A 21630-nucleotide genomic window follows, 5' to 3' on the forward strand; every position below is an offset into this window, starting at 1 on the left:
GCATGTTAGTTTTGGCTAGGATCGTAGCAGAAGGGGCTGTGATTGTATTAGTTGAGTTTGAAGTGGATTACAGACTATTCTGGGTAATGCTACAGAATAAAACATTCGTCTCCCCCCTCTGTGTTTTCTTCCTGCAGGAGTCCCAGGGTTCTTCTACCTCTCTGTCTTCCGCTAAAGTGTCCAGCTCATTGGAAGACGGGGATGGACTCATCACTGAAGGTGAGGCAAATTAATGTTACAAGCGTGTCCCATCTGCCGGCAAAGGCCTTGCACTTGCAAATATCATGCATGTCTGAATCATCATGACCTTTGATTCATCTCTTTGTCTCTCTCTGTCTCTCTCCTGTGACTGTGTTTTTTGGATCCGTACATCCTGTTCTCACATTTATTCACCCTGTTTTTTTACACCTTTCCCCTCCACTGGTGTTTTTCTGCACCTCTCTGTAACACTACAAACAATGTTCATGAACTGCACGATTTTTGTAAAGGCCGACTGAAACTTCATGAAGGATCATTATTACAATCTCTTTTTAGGTTGACTCTAATATCATCTGACAATTTTATCTTTGATTTTATTTACTTAATGAGAGCCCAGATGCCCACGTGCTCTGATGGGATAACTCAATTCAGGATTTAATATTTAACTGAGCATTGATTGCATATATTTGCATATTGATTTGCCAGTTGGTTCCGCATTTAATTTTCCATTTGCCAGCTTGATTACCATTTATGCCGAACTCTGCAGAGCCTTAGTGTGAAAAAAATGTCGACCGTGGTATACAGCTTCCTCTCTCCTGAAATGATTTGCAACTACAATGTTTATTTTATAAAAAAATATTTTTCACTTCCAGTAGCCCTGAATATAAACAAGGTGGAAACAAGATTCTCCTACACATGCGAAAATTAGAAAGAGCAATTCCATTACAAATGTCACTAAATCCTTCCCATTGGTCATTTATGTTTAGTTGGAAATAGTTTTATTGCTTTAACCTTTGTAATCAGCTAATTACAAGCCATTATATGAGCCACCACGGATCCTTATCAGCCTAAAAAGCAGGTGTGCAAAACACTGAAGTGATTAAGGATAAACTGGTATGGATTCTTGACTTTCTCAGCTGCTCTTAACCTTGTGCTTCTTCCTTGCAGCTGAGGTTCTGGTTGATGAGGTTCCAGCAGTGCCGACCTACATATCAGACCGCTACAAGGTGGGCCGGATGTTGGGTGATGGGAACTTTGCAGTTGTCCGGGAGTGCGTGGAGCACTCCACGGGACGGGAGTATGCTCTGAAGATCATCAACAAAGGCAAATGCAGAGGCAAGGTAAACAAGTATCCACATAATGGGACTCACAAAGGAAGCATACACGTGACAAGAAAGATTGTATTGTGTCATTTAGTTAGTCAGTAATACATGTATTGCCTTTATTCTTTTTGACCAGGAGCACATGATCCAGAATGAAGTGGCCATCCTGCGCAGGGTCAAACATCCAAATATCGTCTTGCTCATTGAGGAAGTGGACACTTACAATGAACTTTACCTGGTCATGGAACTAGTCAAGGTGTGTGGCTATGTTTACACAGCACAATTTAGTATTTGTTTTTGTGCATCATTTGCTCTGTGTAAGGACAGGCTGGGACATATCAGTAATCATTATTTCAGGTAGGCAGAAATAGTGACACAGACAGAGCAACAGCATTCAACCACTGAAGCGAATGATGAATTCCAACCATTCACACAGTATGGGATCGAGAGAACCTGCTCTGTAGCCCCGAGCGCTCGTGTGTTCACATTCTTCATTCTCTCTCTGGCTCTCTGAGTCAAGAAATGTTTGTGCATAATTCAGAAGCCAGGAATGTGATCCATCTGTTCGTGCTGTGGCATGGAGTACTACAGAATATAGATGAGAAGCAATCTGTGGGAGAAACGTGTGAACATGTCCAAAGTAGGAGGACCGAAAGGAGGCTGTGGATGAATGAGGTGGAAAGAGTCACTGCTAGAATGACAAGGACTATAGGAGAGAAGGGGAAGCAATAAGAGCAGAGACAGGGTCTGGCTTCTCCTAATGTCCCTTTGTCTGGTGCTGTTTTGGGTAAGATCCCCTAGTTTGAATTAAGGTCAGTAAGTAATATATTGTGGCTGATTCTTGTATCTGCATGACCATGTGAGGGTTTTTTTTGTAAAAATCTACATTAAGAGGTTTAAGAAGACATTGGTGGGTCCAGCCACACGCAGGAATTCTAAAGACTAAACTCTGAGCCAGTGATTGACCTCATGCAGGCTCTTGTAGGGGAACAGGAAGCATCTCTACTGTTATAGCATTACATTAATGTCCCTGCTTCTGGAATGAGAAGTTCTGCAGTCATATTGTGATGATACTTGTTGCAATATAGTTCAAGTAGAAAGGAACAGAGGTTGTGGCATTTGACAGCTCTCATATTGAAACAAGTGTCGCTGTGCTGGTTGAACCCTGACAGTCCCTGAGTCTGTGCTGGAAGCGAGGAAGAGAGATTCAACCCTATTTTAAGCCGATGTTCTACTTAGAGAGAGGAGAGGTAAGCAGAGGGTGAGATTCAGATAGCAAGAATGAAAAAATATGAGCAACTAAAACAGGCCTGGGAGAAATATACAAGAATAAAAAAGAACATTTTAAAGAGGCAGTGAGAAGATGTTTCTACTGAGGTGAGAGCTGAGGGCACAGTTCATCTTCAGCTTTAGGCAAAAACTCTTATCCCACATTCAGTGTGTGAACACAAAACAAACTCTGGTGACATTGTTTCCATCCATCTATCTTGTCCACAGGGGGGAGATCTGTTCGATGCCATCACCTCTGCCAACAGATACACAGAGAGAGACGCCAGCGGCATGCTCTACAATCTGGCCAACGCCATCAAATACCTCCACAGCCTCAACATCGTGCACAGAGACATCAAACCAGAGAACCTGCTGGTGAGTTTGCATCATCTGCAAACATGGTCATATAACTTGCTGCAGTGCAGCCCCTCTTCTTTTCTGAATGAACGATGAAGTAATATATCACTCACACAGAGAGATGACTCATCTCTGCTGCCCTCACACCTCCTGCACACTTCTTCTTCTTCAGCCTCCTTGCCTTCTGTCCAACTTCTCATTGTCATCACCTCACTCCAACTGCTGTTCTTCTTCTTACACCTCGGAGAAGTCAGGGTCCAGCCAGATTCAGATGTTTCAAATGTTCTGCTAATCTTTTTTTATTTAATCAAATTCTGACTTAAATTAGTTGATTTGACAAGAAGGTCAGGAGCTAATGCATCCCACAGTTTGTCTGCAGTTATTATTGGTACCAGTGATTTCATTGTGTTTATGTAAGTTCATGCTTTGAATAGAATTTGTTCCTGTTTGTTTAGGTGTATGAACATGCAGATGGCAGCAAAAGCCTGAAACTGGGAGACTTTGGTTTGGCGACTGTAGTGGACGGACCCCTCTACACTGTCTGTGGAACCCCGACATATGTAGCACCCGAAATCATCGCAGAAACAGGGTAAGTTATGACAACGAATCATCTCAGCAGGCAATGAATACAGATCCTATCGAGGGTTAAATGTTTATCTACCCTTTGCCTGTTGTGCAGGTATGGCCTTAAGGTGGACATCTGGGCAGCTGGAGTCATCACCTACATCCTGCTGTGTGGTTTCCCACCCTTTCGAGGGTAAGCTAACAGTCATCCCTGCTCCACTAAACAAAAAACACTTCTTTTGATATTACTAGTTGTGCATGAGCCCCCCCTAATGGTTGGTAACAGTATCACATGTGGTTTGCAGGAGCAATGATGACCAAGAAGTGCTTTTTGATCAGATACTAATGGGACAGCTAGAATTTCCTCTGCCGTACTGGGACAATGTGTCAGAGACAGCTAAGGTGAAGACATCTGCATGGATCACATGATTGTGTGTATTGTGTTGGAGGAACATAACTCATGGTTGTTGTGTTGTTGCTGCAGGAGCTGATTCGATCTATGCTGGAGGTGGAGGTGGATCAGAGATACACCGCCCTGCAGGTGCTGGAGCACCCATGGGTCACTGTAAGTCAATGCACCGTCCTCAGCCACACAGCTGTGTTACTATGTTGTTTAACTCCTTGTCTCCTTTGATGCAGGATGAAGGTCAGTGTGAGAATGATCACCAGTTGTCAGTAGCAGGAAAGATAAAAAAGCACTTCAACACCAATCCGAAGGCCAATGACACCACTGCAGGAGTGTCGGTCATTTCTGTAAGTTACTCCCGAAACCACATTACTCAACAGGTGTGACTGGAGCTTTAACACTGAACTAAACTACACTTTCCTCTACAGATACGTGCTTTCTGATTGAAGTTTGTATTTAGATTGATGGTGCTGGTTTTCTTTTTTTGTGTTCAGCTGGATGACAGCTTTTCTATGCAGAGATCTGGGTCGTTGGATTTCTACCAGCACCCGGCAATGTACTGGATAAGGTACGGCAGGTTTCCATAGAGTCAAACCGGCGAAAAAATCGAAATAAACCAAAATAGTGTCTCTGGAACGGATGTCTTCCCCTCCCTCCCTGCGTGACGCCCTGTTGAATGGCTGCTGCTGTGCTGCTGTGACAGCTTCATGTTGTTTTTGTGCTTGGCATTTTGCTTTCATCTCTCCCTCGATGTGAACACAGATTTCATACCTGCATCTTTGTCGTCTGTTTATCCGTGTCTCCTGGCTTTTTCCAAGCAAACTACAGAATCTGCCGTTACTGAGGTTTTCCACATTTAAGTTCACATGATTTCTTTGTGAAAGCTGCATTTCCAAAGAAATAATTCTGCATTTTTTGCTTGAGTCATCGAATTCCTGTTATTTTTTGTTGTTGTGCTTGATGTGATCATTCCCACCTGGCTGCTTCCTCTAAAACAAAGCTTACTGCTCAGCTTTTCTTGTGTGACTTTATCCACTGATTAATGGAGGACCTTGGGGGTTAATAAAATTATTAAAGAAACTTAGATAGCGGGATTAATATCATGCTTGAATAAACTGAAACAAATGTGTATTTGTAGTTAAGATTTAGCATTTCAATTATTTTGAAGGCTCCTTGTGTCTCCATATTGAATTCTTACTGGTTATTGTCATCATCAGATCTTCTAAAGCCCCTGCTCTTCTCTCTTTCAGGCCACCCCTTTTGATAAGGAGGGGCAGGTTCTCAGACGAGGATGCCACCCGGATGTGAAGCCACTGCCTCTTCTGATGATGACAACTGTGAATTCAGTAATGACAACAAAAACTGTATGGGCGGAGCCTCCCTGTTGCCTCCCCGGCCTGCCCACGGCCCCTCCCTGTCTCACCCCTGACACTTGCTCTGACCTCTCCCCTGACCCTGGACCCCCATCTGACTCTGATGACATCTCCATCAGCTCAGCCAGCACTGTCTGCTCCCCCAGCTCACCCTTCTAAAGAGGAGGAGGAGGAGGAGGAGGAGGAAAGAGGAGGATAACGTGTGCAGAGGAGAAGGGGGAAATCCTCATCCAGCTCCTCCCTCTGTGTGGAGGAGGAGGAAGGGGAGACACCCCACACTCTGTCACCTAATGCTGGGGGTGAACAGTGGACACATGTAATGAGAAGAAGCCCTTCTGAATCCATCTTTCCACACCTAAAGGAGAGGTTGATGAAGGGGGGAGTGGACAAGCAGGCAAAAGACTAAAGAGGCAACCAGAAACAGGAGTCATGAGAAAGCGGGGAAGGTCGGAGCGAGGGGAGAGACTTTTCTTTCTTTATTTTTCTCATCTTCGGAGCAGATGTTACAGAGCTCGAAGGAGCAGGAAAGGGCAACAGTTTACCCTTCAGTGATGATCCGGGCTCAGCATAGAAACTTCCTCATGGTGGAACAGCTCTTCAAGGCAATATGAGAATATGGACCAATGTTCATGTTTTATTGAACCTTATTTATTCATGCTTTATTTACTACATTTTTTTAAAATATGTATTTCTCTTTTTCATTAGGGATACCTTTTTGTCGACTTGGTGGAATGAAGATAGTGAATAGGGTGTGGAAATAGAGTTCAGACATGTATCAGTAGGTTTTGGTAGATGTGTTTTTCTTTTACAATATGACAAACAAAAACAGCACTTGTTCTATAATTCTGTGCTCCACAGTATTGGTGTTGCCTTCCCATAATGTTGGACCGCAGTATTACAGTTTACATTTTACACAGACTGCTATTAAGACAATAATGGTGCATTTGATTTCTCCTTGCAATTTTGTTAGACTGCTTGGTTCTCCCAAAAAAAAAACAAAAAAAAAATCAGCAGCATTCGGGTGCTTGTGTAGCAAACTTCAACATGTTTTCCTCAATGCATCACACTTATCTTTATATTTTGCCTTGTTTACACTTTTTATCAACACTACCTGCATAATTTCATCAACATTTTCCAGCGGTGAAGAAAAGGTATGATTGTTGCAGCGTCCCACGTCTGTGTTTTTTTTTTGATGTGTATACAGTTAAAGAGTTTATGCCGGCTGCCTATTTGCACATAAAGACACTGCAGTGAAGGTGCAGTCACACAGGACAGATGGATGCCAGAGAACCAGCAGCACTTTTGCAAAGCAGTAAAAGGTGGACGAGGATTTATTTCAGCTCTGTACAACCTCATTCATGGCTTCATTTATTCAGATGAAAGCATGACAGACATACAGTAGCCTATTCTTATAATAATAAAAAACCTGTTTAGTGATGGAGTATTGTTTATATGTTCTGTAAATAACAATTTCATTTATTTTGATAGTCCACAATACAGTATATTTCTTTACTAGTAGTAAGTCTATGAGAATTGTTTAAAAAAAATACATGTATCAGTCAGTCAGCAAAGAAAAAACTTACTAATAATTTGGAGGAGATCATCAGGTCCATTTTGGATGAATCTACTGATTAGCAAGAGATGCTTTGACTCTGGGAATACTGTCACTTCTTCTGCAAAAAGCAGCCAGTAACATTATTCCCTGATGAGATAAAGGATGTAAAGCCAGATAAGTGTGAGAAATGCAGAGTAGTTTTTTTAATTCTCATGTTATCACACACACACACACACACACACACACATACACATACAGACACATATACAGTGATGTGCCACAATATTGAATCAAATCAGTATGAATTTGTTGTGCTGTTGAAATCCACACTCTTCAGCACATGGGCACATGTGGTTTACCAAAGTGTTCCTGCAGCTGCACCATCATATTACAGTCCATTGCAATACCAAGTGTCTGTACCTCTGTTCAACATGGTCTATGAATAACAATAGTAATCATTAAAATGTTTCAAAAACACATTGTCAGTGTCTGTTGTAGAGCTTTAATGTGTGGCTCATTATGAATTCCAAAATATCTATTATTTCAGCCAACAGGTGGGATGGAAATGTATCATGCCAGTTTAGTCATAGTAATTTATTCTAGATTGACCAAAACTACGTTCAGCTTCAGATAGTAGTGGAATGGAAAAACAACAATAAAAACAGTTTGTCTGCTTTATGGGGAACAGAAAAGGTTTGTCACTCAGACAGCTGCCTCAGCTTTCCCAGTTTTCTTCCCAACATTTCTGCACTTCTTAAATTAAAATGGAATTTAGAGTGATTGGATGGGAACCTTCACATTCACTCACCTGTGTCAAGGTTAATGTTAATGTGACTCTTGAGCCATTTACAGCAGCTTTGCTCTGTTATCACCTGTATAGGTGCTCTTACAGTATGTTGGTGACCTCTACTGCAACACAGAAAGTCATTGTGGAATTACAATATTTAAATAACTGCATGCAAACGTGTTGAAGTCTTAGTCACAAAATAAAAAGTAAGTGATTATTATTTTTTCTTGCAATATTAATTCACTGACATATTGTAAATATTAAACATGTTATACTCCGGCACAGTAGGGGGCGATCTTTCATCTCTGTGCAATAGTCAAAGAAGCATTTAAAAACAAAAGCGGGGAACTGCACCACTGTATCACACATACAAATGATATTTCCTGGTGTTCGATGAACGAAGCGTTTTAATACAACTGCGCGGACAAAAGTGGTGTTTTCTTTCACGCGTTGTTTGTAAGTAAAACCAAGAAAGTTACAGAAAAGAACGGACTGCTTTTACTTTTGAAGAGACGTTAAGATTACAGTCCCGAGTGTCCAGCCGCAGGGTGTATATAATTATATAATAGTATTAGTGAGTAGTTGTAGTGACGCTAAAGTAGCTCTTATTTGCTCTATATTTGTTAGAAACAGGAATGTGTTCGACGAAAACACCGCCTGCTGTAGTAAATGATTGCGCTACACAAATAAGACGTGTAGGTTTACCACAGACGTGCTGCCACATCTGTAACGACATGGCGGCAGATACACCTGTACACCTAAGCTAAGTGCTAACTGTCAATGGTGCTTAGGCCTAAGCTAAGCTAAGCTATACCGGGCAGCCATGTAGTTTGAACCTGGCTAACAAGACATGTATATGACCTATTTATCTGTAATGAATCCTTCCTGCTTGTGTATGACGTTTGACTATCACAAGTAAATAATACAGGCTAATTTTGATATTAGTATGAACATATTGTTATCATCGTTATTATCGTTTCTTTGGTTCTTTTTTTATACTGTCCCCATTTCAATTGATTTGTAAATGTGTGTATTATTTCTTGTGCTTTGCAAAGCCTTCATATACATTTTTTTGTGTTCTGTGTGTGTGTTCTCTTCTTGTAGGTAAGATAAGACACCACCTGTTTATTAGGCTGTTTTAAAATCCTCCTGGGGAAAAACACAGGATGACGACTCTAACAGAAGAACCACAGGACGTCACTGCTGATGTAATCACTTTTTCATATGTAATAAAATATAAACCATGTCCTAGACTAATTTTCACAGCTTATTTTCTGCCAAGGAAATAAGTGACAAAAAAATAACATTTCTTTTTTTCCCTTCCAAAGAACATAAACAACACTCACGATGAGGAAGCCAGCCTACCTCAGAATTTGCAACCTGTTGCAAAGGTTTGTTGTATTTTGTCTTATATCTGTCAGCACATGAAAATTATACATAGAATTCACATTGTGTTTAAGTTGCTACTACAGTTTTTAAAATACATTTTAAAAAGCGTCATGTTTCAAAATTGAGTAGCCAATTAAAACCATACAGCAGTGATAGTTGAATTTAATGTACAATAACTATTTCTTGCAAAATTTCCCAGCTTGGGATAAATAAAGTATTTCTATTCTATTCTTGTTCCCAGGCGGAGGAGCCACATGAAACCCATTCTTTTCAGTGGCGGTTGAGTGACAAGAAGAATCACATGTCTATTACGTGTAACAAAGCTGGAACTATTGAGGATGTGCTCAAGAGAAGTTCACAATTTAATATAGCTGCACAGAACAATGAAGGCAAAGAACTTGTCATTGTAAGAGACGGGAAAGCTATCAGTTCACACTTTCCGTGCAGCTTAATAGCTAAAAAAGAAGTCCTGACTGTTATGTACGTGAAAACTGTAGACAAGTCAAAGAAAAAGGTCTCTGGCAGGATAGGAGCATCTCGTGATCTAGTGATGTTTCATGTGTGGACAAAGGGAAGAAGAAATGTAGTGAGAATCATGAGAAATCCAGGATTAAAATCAAAAGTTCAGGAAATTACTGTCTTTGCATACAAAGGGGAAAAAGTGAAGAAGGCTCTAAAAGAAGATGGCCGCTTTCTCCCAGTCATATTCAAGAAGAACTGTGTGCTCTCTGATGTAAGCAGTGAGGTGAACACAGAGATGTCCAGTCTTGTTGATGATCTCAATGGTAAAACTTTTCAAATCGTACTGCTCAATAAGGAAAGGCCACCAGACAGCCAGCCCAGCAGTCTTGAGGAAGATGTGACACAATATGAATCTCAGAAATATGACTCTGCTGAAAGCCAAGACTCTTCTGCCACAACTGTGTCAGAAAATGTTAGCAGACCACAGAGGAAGACAGGTTGTGAGAATGGTGAGGGAGCAAAGAACATATTACGTGAAATCCCATCTTCTGAATTGATGCAAAATCACTTGTCTGAACAGTTTAGAGATTCAGTGAAGAAGAAGAAGTCAGTTCCTAAACTTTCTCGAATCCAGAATCTCCTCCGACAGGAGTATGGCCAGAGTGCTCAGATGTGCAAAGAAGTGAAAACAATGAAGAAACTGATGGCTCTCAGTGATTCTGTTTGTCAAGTTAGGGTAAATGGGATGCCAGAGGGAACTGGCTTTCTGCTGTTTGGCAACTTTGTCCTCACAAATGGCCATGTTATTAGAAACCTTTATGATGACAACAGAAGGCAGCTTCATGAGCCGGTCACTGTACAGTTTTCTTTTGAAGATCTAGATCAGCCAGAGAGTGGACGAGTGGAAGTGGAGGAGGTTGTTGGCTTTGAATATAGTCCTCGTGTGCCAGGCATGATTGGGCTTTGTTAAGGCTGAAGGCTTGTCAGGTATTGCCCACCAATCTGTTGACACACTTTGGATTCATTCCCCAAAGTGGAGGGATTTGTATTATTATTGGCCACCCTTATGGCGGTGTGAAAATGATCGATCCATGCTTAACTATTCCACCTGAAAACCAGGTTCAGGCTGTGGAGAAGCATTACAATGAAAACCCATTACTAAAAGAAATGGAGCACGTAGTAATTCCTGCACAACCAGAACACATTCAGCTGGTCACTGAGGAGTTCTTTAAAGATGTGACAGTTAGCGTTCAACACAACAAAGAGAATCTAACTTACAACTCTTGTTTTTATTTTGGCTCATCTGGTTCTCCTGTTTTTGACCGGCACTGCCGAGTTGTGGCAATGCACACAGGCGGCTATACCTACACTGTCAAGCAGGAAACCCACAGCGCCATAGAGTTTGGCCAACCTTTGTCCATCATTATTGAAAACATCATTGTGCAGATGGTGGAAAGAGGGAGGCTTGATGTATTGAAGGAATATCTTGCTTGCAGTTGTGCTTATCGTGAAAACATCATGACCAATGTGAAGAAACTTGTTCAGAGCAGAAATCGCACACTCTTCAGAAATGCAGTTAACGACTATTTGAGCCTAGATGACATCAGTCTGAAGAGTTTCTTTGAATTCTTCTCCAATGAGGAAAATCCGGTCCCAATGGAAATTGACAGTCCGTGAAGATTACAACAACACGCACTGCCAGCAAAAGATACACTGATGGAAATGTCAGTGTTGAACAAGGAAATTTAATAACTGTTCTGGTAAGGGAGTCTATAGATCTTGTTGGGGTCTCTCCATTTTGTAGTTTGTCCACTAGCAAGTGTGAAATAATGTTTATATAATATATATATATATATATATATATATATATATATCAAAAATCAGTCTCTGATTCTTTTGCTGAATATGGGAATGTATTGTCATACTATACCCATTGTGTTGATTACAGTTTTATAATAAATGTTTGAGTTGGGATGCCCAAAGGTTTTATCCTGTCATACTAAAAAGAAGACAGCTCTGTTCAACCTATATTCTGATTGGTTGTATTTTTTGTGTGTCTTCCTGTTTTATTAACTTGTATTTGTATGTATAAATTGTCAATGGTGATTGGGTTACTTTGATTATTTCCTGATTTTATGCCATTATAAATAAAATTGTGCCTAGTAATTGAAATTAAGTGTCCGGTATTTTTCGGAGAGAAATAAAAGCGACCGGAACGATTCACACGGCTAAGTTTTCTGCACGGAAGTTAATGCGTCAGGACATACCATTGTCGGAATGGAAGTGTAAGACCCTTTTTACATACATGTTGTAATAAGAGATTTTTTCTTATGGGTGTATAATTCGGGAGCTGTTTATATCCATTATTTTTTGTCGAAGCCGCCATGTCCACATTATTTTCGCATTTTCCGATCCGTATATTAATTGGCCTGTTCGGGTGGAAGGACACAGGTTTTAGCCACATTTGAAGTCATTACGATTAAAAACAAATTAAGTATGCTATTTAAAGTTAGAGAGACAGAAAAAAATCCACCGTAAATGTTATTTTCAACATAACAACAAGATGTGAGACCACGACCAAGTCATTGTGTTTCTATGTCAATTACAAACTAGCACCTGAACAAAAAGTACATTACGTAAATTAACTTTTAGAATTTAAACTCTTTTTTTTTCAGGAAAAATGCCAATGCTGCTATACTAAGTAACTATGAGGTAAGGTAGTGTGCTCTGTTTTAACTTCCATATACTTACTGTACGTCAAGAGGTCGGTTTTTACAACAGTGTTCTTTATTTTTGTCTCTCAGGTGTTCAAACTGCTGACAGACCTGAAGGAGCAGAGGAAGGACAGTGGGAAGAACAAACACAGTGCTGGACAGCAGAACCTCAACACCATCATGTATGAGGTCAGCCTACACTCCTTTTCCTCTCTTCACTGACTTCTCATTTACACTTTTACTAACGCATGTCCATGGTTTTCTCTTTGTGTTTCCACACAGACGCTAAAGTACCTGTCAAAGACGCCATGCAGCAGACAGAGTCCCGAGATCGTCAAAGAGTTCCTCACCACCATGATGCCTCACAAACTCACAAAGTCAGTAAGATCTGACAAACACATATATTATATGTTATTCTCCATGTTTGTATGTAGAATTTATTAGGTGAACATCACCTTCTGGATAAACACTGTATTAAAAGTTTTCCTCCAATCAGGGCAGAAAAACTTCAGCTACTGAACCACCGACCACAGACTGCAGTGGAAATTCAACTTGTGAGTGTTTTTTTTATCATGGTTATCAATATTCGGTGAGGAAAACCTCACATAATATAAATTAAAATATACATGTAAGCCATACAGCTTCCTGTAGCTTTTAGACACATGATCAATGTCTCCTACATATAAAAAATAAATGTGCCTGCAGCAGTTTAGGCTCTCATGCAAAACATATACATAATGACTGCAAACTGAAACCTCACCAGCAGATGCCTCTAAAAGCTGTGCGCTGGTCCTTTAAACTGGCTTAAGACAGCACATTATACCCCACAGTGCAATGACAATGAAGTCTATTCTACACAGAAATCATCTCAAATCACTTAAAACACAACATGTAAAATGTGAAATCATATAGGAATCTACGGTCCTGCTGTATCTCTTAAGCGTTATTGGTAAACATATTTTACCTTTTGTTTTCAGATGGTAGAAGAGAGTGAAGAGCGGCTATCGGAGGAGCAGATTGAGGAGCTCATCCAGACAGTCGCGGGTGTCTTACCTGGTGATCCAGAGCAGGAAAACACAGCTCCAGCAGACACAGAGATGGACGAGGAACAAACATAACGATGACAGGACAGATCAGATCAGAAAGCACATGTACGTGTGGAGGGCAGAAATCGCAGAACTGGTTTGGTCACTTTTACCAGCTATACATGTTGGCATAATATTTGAATAGAGAGAGCCAATGGTCTTCATGTGGTTTAGTTTTGGTTTCTGATTTAACGCTCACTATCAGTTGCTAACACAGTGTATAAAAAATGGTGTTATAACTGTAATAATAGCCAGTCATGCTGTTAGACTTAGAGTGGTGCAGCATGAACAGAAGGTCTGACAGTATTGTTTGAGGGACTGTTATACCACAGTAGGGAAGACCATAAAAAAAAAAACACTGCAGGCTTCCTCTAAATGTAAAAGACATTTTCAGTGTGTGGTCTGCATCTTTCAGTTTTCCATCATTCATTTTCATAAATGTGTTTCTGAAGGTACATAGATTACAGATAAAGTAAACTCTCAAACTACATGTCTGGAGCAGGTTGTGTGTTTTTTTTGTGCTGTTGTCTGATTACAGAGGAAGGATGTGTGGGTTAGTCACACCTTTCTGTTTTGGATTTCCTGTTAGCATATCACATCGGTTTCCTGTGCTATCATGCGAGGCAGGAGAGCAAAGCAAAAACCCGAGTAAGTAAATACTGATGTTGGATCAACATGTCTAAAACAAATAAGTGAACCCCAGTAGAAACATACTATCTCTGAAGCTTGTAAACATACATGACTACACTCTTTTACCAGCTGTACAGGAGGTCTGTTATTGATACATTTCTGGTTGTTGCCCTGCTACATCACAGTCTTCCTTTCTCTTATTGATTGTAATCTGTCCAAATTCATCCAGAGGCAGTTTAGTCTGCATCTGTTGGTGCTGCTCCTTTGAAATTTGAACTCAAATCCACAGACTAATTGTATAGAATAGACAATAAATTATATAAGAAAGTAATAAGGACACACATTACACTGATGTCTTGTTGATTTGAAAATAATTTCTATTTGAAGCTACTATAGAGCCTGGCTGGTAAGGGAATCTAAAGAGCTTGTTGGGGTCTCTGCAATTTGTAGTTTGTCCACCAGAGAGCAGCGTAAAGTTTCTAGTTCAGTACACGACTTGATGAAATAATGTTCATACATACAGAAAATTAAGAGTTTTCTTTTGAATCTTTATGAACTAAAAATGTCAGACCAAGTTGGTTTAATACCTCCTTATGTTGTGGTAATTTGATAAACAAGCTATTAATGTTTTTAACACACCGGCGACATGGAAACTTATCAGGGTTGGATCCGGTTAAATTCTTCATAAATTGCACATGCCATGTGTCAGTTTGAAAGATACATTCGAAGGTCAAGAAGGTTACGTAGCAGTTTGTAGCTCTTACTGAACTAACTCCTGTCAAACAGCTGGAGTTGTTAACATGACCAGACTTGCCAGGATTTTCATGTGTCCAAGGATCTCAGTTGAAACATGCAAAGGTGACAGGCATGTGGCTGCCAGATGCATACTGTGGAGGATGAGAAGTATAGATAAGTGCTGTTTTCACACAATAACTAAAAGGTATTTAAGTAACTAGCTGTGACTTTGTGGTTTCATTCAAACTTCTATATAGGCTCAACCCATAGCCAAACAGAAGGCAGACACAGGCAAAGCACCTTGGCTTTGTATATTATGTGACTGGTTGTCAGTTACACTGGAGCCCAGGGAAGCCTTCAACAGGCTTCTTTAAAATTTAGACTTCCTTTTTACCCCAAGGCCCAAACCAAGGTCACACAGAAAAGCAACACCATTTACTTTAAATTATAAATTAACTTGTTTAAGTATCATGTTACTTAACTTTATGTTTTATTTATCACTGTCTGACAGCATACATGTGTTATTTGGCCTTGCTCACTCTTCAGAGGCCTCTATCATCCTATGTAACCCTAAAAGAGTTACTAATGAAAAGATGGCCAAATTAAATGAGGCGGTTTTAACCTCCACTAAATCCCACACTGTGTAAATTTCCCCGGTGGGCTTTTACTGAGAGCACACTAATCGATGAGGTAAAGTAATATCAGCTTCCAGTGTAAAAAGAAAAGTACGACACTGCAGCGGAATAGCCCTTTAACACACCGACCAATAAGAATCGCTGAAGCAGATGTGTTTTAGAATTCAGTGGACCTATCGACCAATCAGAGGCCAGCTCTCGCTGCCTGGTTGCGCTCCTGTCCTCTGTGTTTTTTTCTTCTTCTTCTCTCTGATACAGCTCGACTTCCCACGGTGCAAAGTTACGCGTAGAGTCCGCAATGGAACGTCTAAAATGTTTTGTAAATGAAAGGATGTAGCTGTGACCTTCGTGGACAGATGAGGGAAAACACCAGCGTGTCTGCGAGGACACCGGAGCTGTTCGCTTCATCGTTTTGGATAAAGACTCCATGTGTGTTTTTTTTCGACAGTTTCACGGACGCTGGTGAGTGAACACCATTTTTTTAACGGTAATGAAATTTACAACGCTGCTAGCTTACCTACACACGGCTAAACCAGTCCAGGTGTGAGGGGGTTTAAATAGCGCAGTGAGAGGCTGGTTGAGCTGTAGGTGGCTTCTGGTCTGTCACGGTGCGTTTAGCGGCTAGCAGGTCGTTCACCTGGTGGTTTGTCTGCCAGTCTTCGGGTGCATTTTTTTTTCTCCCAGACGACAAGCATCGTCAGACAGGCCAGATGTTCGTGACTGCTGGGCCTGCGCTCTGCAATAATCCTATTTATGCAAACATACCAGTGATGGATTGACCCACCAATATGCACCACACATTTGGTGCAACCTGGAAAAACATAATCTTTTTACGCTGGATGGAAACATTGCACTGCAGTGTGAGTAAATGGAGGAACAATTAAATGCAGATAAATGAGGGGAAATGAGGTTGTTGCTTTTCCTTTCAGACTTTCTCTTCACCAGGAAGCCGGTACTCCCTGCAGCTTTATATTCCGTTTATTTTGTCACCGAGAGAAGCCTGTCATTGCAGCACAGAATCAATAAAAGAAGAAGCAGTGGGGAGCATCCGGGAAGCCTAGGGCCCTTCAGGGACAATCTAGGAGGTGTTCTCCCTGTCAGACAGGCAGAAGGTCTCCTTTAGGTGTGGAAGAAAGGAGGCGGTGAATCTTTGGGTTTGGATTTTCTGACAATCTCTGCTTAAAAGTGCAGCTTTCTTGCCAGCAGCCACCTCAACTATCACCTACAGACCGGTCGATCATAGGTCATTATTTTGTGCTTTTTATTGACTTGTGTGTTGGCCTGTGTGATCAGTGAACTCAGGGGCCCTCAAGGTCTATTTTCACAGTTATCAGCTCTTTGCAAACTACTTTGCTTTTGGACAAGATTTATACTTAACTGATTTTATTAGATTGTAGATTATATTGCTTACATTAATTGCCCTTTTGAGTGGAATAAAATTTTTCTTCTGAATACTATTTGATTGTGACAAATAAACAATTTACTATTTGTAAATCACAGAGTGAAATACACCAGAGTGTGTGTGTAAGACTGAAATACACCAACTGCATTGGTGCTGTCAGGAAAAAAAAACTTGATAAATGTACCGTGATTGATACTGAAAGCAATACAAAAACAGTGTTGGCTGTAGGCCTTTAGTGGGGAAATGTGTGCTTTCATAAGTTCTCTGAAAATCAGCAAGACTCATCTTGCACTGCCCTAATTCTCCGAGTGGCTTAATCTCTGCGTTAAAATGTATTAGAATTACAAGTAAAGCTTGTGAATACCAGCAGACTTATCATGGCTTAAGCCATCACCTAAGTATCCCAGCCAAACCCAATCACCTAAGTATCCCAGCCAAACCCATATGTCCTCATTCCTAGCTGGTTTTCTTTTCTGCTTTGATCGACACAGTACATTTTCAGGCAGGCTACTCAGTGAGGGCAGTGCTCCCCACGTGGCATCCAGATGTTCAACTCCCTCCACATTCAGTCTGCACAAGAAGGATGCCAAAGAAAGGCATATTTCACTGGCTTCCTTTTCATTGCTGTGGTGTGGCTTTCAAACACTGCAGTCAAATTTAAAAGGTATATTAATATGGCAAGTGTTTGTATTTTAGTTTAGGAACTTATAAGAGGAATTAGACCTGCGGCTGATGAAACTCCTTATGTCTGCATGTTGCAGAAGAGAAATGGGGAAATTGCAGGATGTTTCACTTGGTCAATAGTAATCTGAGCTGTAATAAATTGCTTTGCGTCTCACTGTAGGAGAAACTGTCAGTGAGAATAAAAACATGAGGGAGCTGTAATTAGTGGATTCAGATACATTGCCAGTGTGAGTCTCTGCATTGCATGCCATGCTGAACTTTGATATGGCTTAACAGTCAGTGGCTTCCCAGAGGAAAAATGCAAAATAGCTGCTTTGAGAACAAAAACTGGATGCATTTCAGCTTTTCTGAAAGTGTGTGTTTGTGTAAGTGTTCTTGGCACACAGCGGCTACCGTCTCACTCTGCTTGCTGATAAATGCTCACTCATGCAGGGCTAATGTTGAGTTGTTTGTTGGAAATTAAAATATGATGATTTATTCTCAGGAAGTTGTGAAATCCTTCTCACAGTGTTGTACAATTTATATTCATAGAAAAACAGAAGCATACTTTGTTTTATATTAGGTAAAAGAAACTGATTCTGGTTCTGGTTCTTCTCTTGTTTTAGGTTTGCATCATGGATAAGACAACTGGCTGGTTATGGCGTACAGCAGCTCCAGATCCTGCTCTCCAACAACAGAGCTTAGGAGCTGCAGAGAAGTGAGGAGTTATCTTGGACCACACATGAATGTCTAGACCACTGTCCTTCCCACCATACTCTCTTCGGCATCTCTTAAAACTGAACTTTCCATTGCAACGTGTCACATATGATTCCAGCTGCCAGCCTCTTCATCCAACCCTGAATATTCTTTAATGACATCCTAACATCCAGCAACAATGAGAAACTCCAGGACAAACCTGCTGCTGGGCTGTGTGCTTCTCTGCTCCGCCTCTCTACTCTACTTGGGTATGAGCGGCATCGACTGCCCTCCAAAAAGCCATCGGTACCGCTGGATGGAGCTCAACCTTGCCTCAGGCAATCAGAGCCTTCCCCTTACCGATCACTTCCCTGAAGATACGCCCATCATTTTCATCGGAGGCTTTCCCAGGAGTGGCACCACGCTTATGCGGGTCATGCTGGATGCCCACAATGCTGTGCGCTGTGGCGAAGAGACCAGGGTGATTCCCCGCCTCTTGGCCATGAGGGCCACCTGGAGCCGCTCGGTAAAGGAAAGAATACGATTAGATGAAGCTGGTGTTACTGACCAAGTGTTGGACTCCGCTGTGCGAGCATTCTTGTTAGAGGTATGTCTACTTTGGAGAAGCAACTTATGCACATGTACGCCTGCATACATGTTAAGGGAGTGTTTCATCTTTAGAATGATGCATTGTCATACAAAGAAGCCATGTACATTGGGTTTGTGTAGAAATATTCACTGTTTTATGTGTTTTCCAGATAATAGTCGGCCATGGAGAACCTGCACCTCGTCTTTGCAACAAGGACCCCTTTGCATTGAAGTCTCTGTCTTATTTGGCACATATCTTTCCTAAAGGCAAATTTGTGCTCATGCTACGAGATGGACGGGCAACTGTCCACTCCATGATATCACGAAAGGTGCGCTTGGTTGTTTTCATGTTTGTTTATCAGGGCAACAAGTAGACACATTTCCTTATTGTTTTATGTTTCTAAGTAGCCACAGGACTAAAAATGTTTTTCTATTTACTGTCTGTCATGACAGGCTTCCTGTGTTGACCCTCTTACTGTGCCCGCCTCCACAGGTGACCATCTCTGGCTTCGACCTGACCAGCTACAGGGACTGTCTGACCAAGTGGAGCAGTGCAGTAGAGACGATGTTCAGCCAGTGCCAGGTAGCTGGAGAAGCCAGATGTCTACCTGTTCGTTACGAGCAGCTTGTTCTTTACCCAGAAATGGAAATGAGGAAGTTGCTTCACTTCCTAGAGCTGCAGTGGGACCCGTCAGTGTTGCACCATGAAGAGCTGATTGGAAAGGCTGGTGGCGTGTCTCTGTCTAAGTGAGTATTTCAAATATGAGAAATGATTGTTGGAATAGTCAGATAAATGTCAACACAGATACCTCTTATCCAAAAAAGGGGGTATAGATTAGACACAGCAATATTCTATCTCATTGTCTTGTCTACTGCTTTTGACAAGAATTACAGCATAGAAAATGTTATTTTGTCCATTTGCAGCTGTGATTTTCAGGTTCACACGCCTCTCTCTCTATTAGTCAGCTAAACACATATAATCTGTTTCCCAGAATAACCAGGCTTTGCTTAAACCTGTGCCATCTGTAAAATGTACATAAAATATAAATAATGGGAGCTCCACATGAAATTGCACATATGTGGCCTGTTTCGTTTGTATCAGCTGCTTCCTTTAACGGCCAGTAATTCAAAACTGTATTGATCCATCTGGAAGAATTCCTATTTTTACTTGCCATTCTCATACTAAAGGTCAGAGTGCAGCAGGTGCGACCCAAAGAGATCATGACAGATTAAATACATCCCAGAATTCTACATGGTGCAATTTGAGCTTACGGTACATTAGCTCCTGCAACACACCCACTTTTGTTTTCTGACATTACCCGGAAGCACCATTGGAACTTTATCATTCCAGCCCCCAAAGTGCAACAATGTCTGCTTGAGTTGGAGTGTAAATACTGCAGCCGATTGTTTGGCCCTGTTGAAGATGGCGATCACATGTTTAAAATACACATAGGTATTTGCACTAATACAATAGTCTCTTCTCTGTAAAAGCATTCAAAATGATAACTAAAATTAAGTTCAGTTTTATTTGTTTTGTGTAGGGTGTTTGAGTGTTAAAAGGTGTCTGTCCCTCAAATTAAAATGCAGCACAGGTTGTGAGACTGCCATGGTCACAACCCTTGTCATGTACTTGAGCCCAGGGAGCCATTTGGATGTCATTTGTCATTTAAAGCAGCCAAACATTTTCAAGGTCAAGCAAAGCTGTAACGGCTTTCCTCAGTAGATTTTTTTTATTTGCTCCACTTGTTTGTCGTGATTCAAGCAGAGCATCTCTTTGCGGGGTAGAAGCTCAGTGGATTTGGTGGGAATCTGGCTGCTGCATACAGCTAAACCCAAACCTGCCGTGTATTTAAAGGAATTAGGCCACATTCTGTAAGAATTAGCACCCTTATTTTGATTAGTTATGCAACTTTTGGCATGCTATTGGTCACCGAAATGTTTTAATACCTCCACAGAAATATTGGATGAGGGGGTATGTGTTGGTTTTGAAAAATATGTTAATACATGTATGTATTCAGGATGAGTTATGCTATATTCTCTCTAATTTGATCTCACCTTCAAATTTGTATTTTCAGTTTCATAATGTAAAAATAGCCTAACATAGTTTTTCAGTTGTGATCTATTAACTGAGCTACTGTTTGTATCTTTGCAGGGCTGAGCGTTCCACAGACCAGGTGATGAAGCCGGTGAACACAGAAGCTCTCTCCAAGTGGGTGGGCCAGATTCCCTCTGATGTGATCAGCGACATGGCAGAAATCGCCCCCATGCTGGCCCGTCTAGGCTACGACCCCCATGCCAACCCTCCTGACTACACACGACCAGTGCCCATGGTGTCTCCGTTCAACTACTCACAGGTGAGGCTAAAAGACTGCTTCTCAGAGCAAAAACTCTGGAAATTATTTTACACTGCACGCCTTCTCTCATCGGTGAACACTGTCTCCTGTTTTCTGCAGAGTTTGAAAGCAGCAGAAACCCCTCACCCCAGTTAGACTGCCGTCCTGTTCCACAATATGGATGCACCTTAAACACAGACTTCCAGCTCAGCCCTACTTACACTTTACAGGGAAGTTTTCAGTGTTACGTGTGTATTTTTGAATTGTTTGTAAGACTTGTGCACAGTGTTCATGTCTGTATGCTGGTGGATGTGTTAAAAAAATACGGACTTATTGAGAGATTTGGGATTCAAATTGCAGCTCTTACATCTGGAGTGGACTACCTGCTCAGGGAAGTTCACTGCTTCTCATCATTTCGTCCACAGTGACCCGGCAGTTGCTACACTGCATTTTGACACATCCCTACTTGAAAGTCTTTCAACATGTCTCAAAATTGTTATGACCTCACTACAATGTGAATGTGTCTTCAGACAAATCCCTCACATACTGAGAACTCAGTCAGTGTTCATAAAGCATTATGACTGTATATTTTTGAAGACGTATGTTTATTTTCTTAATAAATTATTTTGGTGTTGACCATTCATTCAGGACTTTGAAAATGATAGAATCTACTTGTTGTACATAGT

The 21630-nt window shown here is 41.1% G+C and overlaps 4 protein-coding genes across 9 annotated transcripts in view; all 4 read left to right on the forward strand.

Annotated features, from left to right (window-relative positions):
- The window catches only part of dclk1a (doublecortin-like kinase 1a), a 38682-nt gene extending 31462 nt beyond the window's left edge, over window positions 1–7220 (forward strand). For 2 of the 4 annotated variants that reach the window (XM_028421822.1, XM_028421824.1), the window contains 11 exons: window positions 138–219; window positions 1147–1319; window positions 1438–1557; window positions 2799–2945; window positions 3383–3516; window positions 3607–3684; window positions 3797–3893; window positions 3976–4056; window positions 4131–4244; window positions 4392–4465; window positions 5148–5334. In XM_028421822.1, coding sequence (XP_028277623.1) covers window positions 138–219; window positions 1147–1319; window positions 1438–1557; window positions 2799–2945; window positions 3383–3516; window positions 3607–3684; window positions 3797–3893; window positions 3976–4056; window positions 4131–4244; window positions 4392–4465; window positions 5148–5205 — 1158 coding nt within the window. In that variant the 3' untranslated portion in view covers window positions 5206–5334. Of the gene's footprint in view, window positions 1–137; window positions 220–1143; window positions 1320–1437; window positions 1558–2798; window positions 2946–3382; window positions 3517–3606; window positions 3685–3796; window positions 3894–3975; window positions 4057–4130; window positions 4245–4391; window positions 4466–5147 lie in introns of all 4 variants that reach the window. The other 2 variants (XM_028421823.1, XM_028421825.1) reach the window with 2 other exon arrangements.
- Window positions 7221–7959: 739 nt separating this feature from the next.
- LOC114446231 (protein FAM111A-like) lies at window positions 7960–11226 on the forward strand. The gene is given in 5 exon segments (XM_028421728.1): window positions 7960–8068; window positions 8717–8820; window positions 8941–9003; window positions 9243–10413; window positions 10416–11226. Coding segments are annotated over 4 exon segments (2001 nt in total). The 5' UTR covers window positions 7960–8068; window positions 8717–8778; the 3' UTR covers window positions 11141–11226.
- Window positions 11227–11703: 477 nt separating this feature from the next.
- On the forward strand, window positions 11704–13760 carry crcp (calcitonin gene-related peptide-receptor component protein). Its single transcript, XM_028421674.1, has 6 exons — window positions 11704–11748; window positions 12139–12175; window positions 12268–12366; window positions 12460–12554; window positions 12674–12731; window positions 13155–13760. The coding sequence occupies exons 1-6, from the start codon at window positions 11741–11743 to the stop codon at window positions 13293–13295; spliced, it is 438 nt and encodes a 145-aa protein (XP_028277475.1). The 5' UTR covers window positions 11704–11740; the 3' UTR covers window positions 13296–13760.
- Window positions 13761–13886: 126 nt separating this feature from the next.
- LOC114446406 (protein-tyrosine sulfotransferase 1-like) lies at window positions 13887–21585 on the forward strand. 3 transcript variants are annotated; one of them, XM_028422043.1, is made up of 6 exons: window positions 13887–13910; window positions 17954–18630; window positions 18782–18940; window positions 19105–19358; window positions 20764–20965; window positions 21065–21585. In XM_028422043.1, the coding sequence occupies exons 2-6, from the start codon at window positions 18223–18225 to the stop codon at window positions 21098–21100; spliced, it is 1059 nt and encodes a 352-aa protein (XP_028277844.1). In that variant the 5' UTR covers window positions 13887–13910; window positions 17954–18222; the 3' UTR covers window positions 21101–21585. The 3 variants fall into 3 exon arrangements, with proteins under 3 accessions (XP_028277844.1, XP_028277842.1, XP_028277843.1); XM_028422041.1 differs by lacking the exon at window positions 13887–13910 and adding an exon at window positions 15435–15724; XM_028422042.1 differs by lacking the exon at window positions 13887–13910 and adding an exon at window positions 15880–16122.
- The last annotated feature ends 45 nt before the right edge of the window (window positions 21586–21630 follow it).

The sequence above is a fragment of the Parambassis ranga genome, chromosome 14 (genome assembly GCF_900634625.1).
Source record: "Parambassis ranga chromosome 14, fParRan2.1, whole genome shotgun sequence".
NCBI lineage: Eukaryota > Metazoa > Chordata > Actinopteri > Ambassidae > Parambassis > Parambassis ranga.

Bases quoted from the DNA above. Each gene is read 5' to 3' on its own strand.
- crcp (XM_028421674.1), top strand. The intron at 12,367-12,459 runs GTCAGCCTACAC...GTTTCCACACAG, and splicing joins TCAACACCATCATGTATGAG to ACGCTAAAGTACCTGTCAAA. The intron at 12,555-12,673 runs GTCAGTAAGATC...TCCTCCAATCAG, and splicing joins ATGCCTCACAAACTCACAAA to GGCAGAAAAACTTCAGCTAC.
- LOC114446406 (XM_028422043.1), top strand. From the start codon at position 18,223: ATGAGAAACTCCAGGACAAACCTGCTGCTGGGCTGTGTGCTTCTCTGC. The intron at 18,631-18,781 runs GTATGTCTACTT...TGTGTTTTCCAG, and splicing joins TGCGAGCATTCTTGTTAGAG to ATAATAGTCGGCCATGGAGA. The intron at 20,966-21,064 runs GTGAGGCTAAAA...TGTTTTCTGCAG, and splicing joins CTCCGTTCAACTACTCACAG to AGTTTGAAAGCAGCAGAAAC.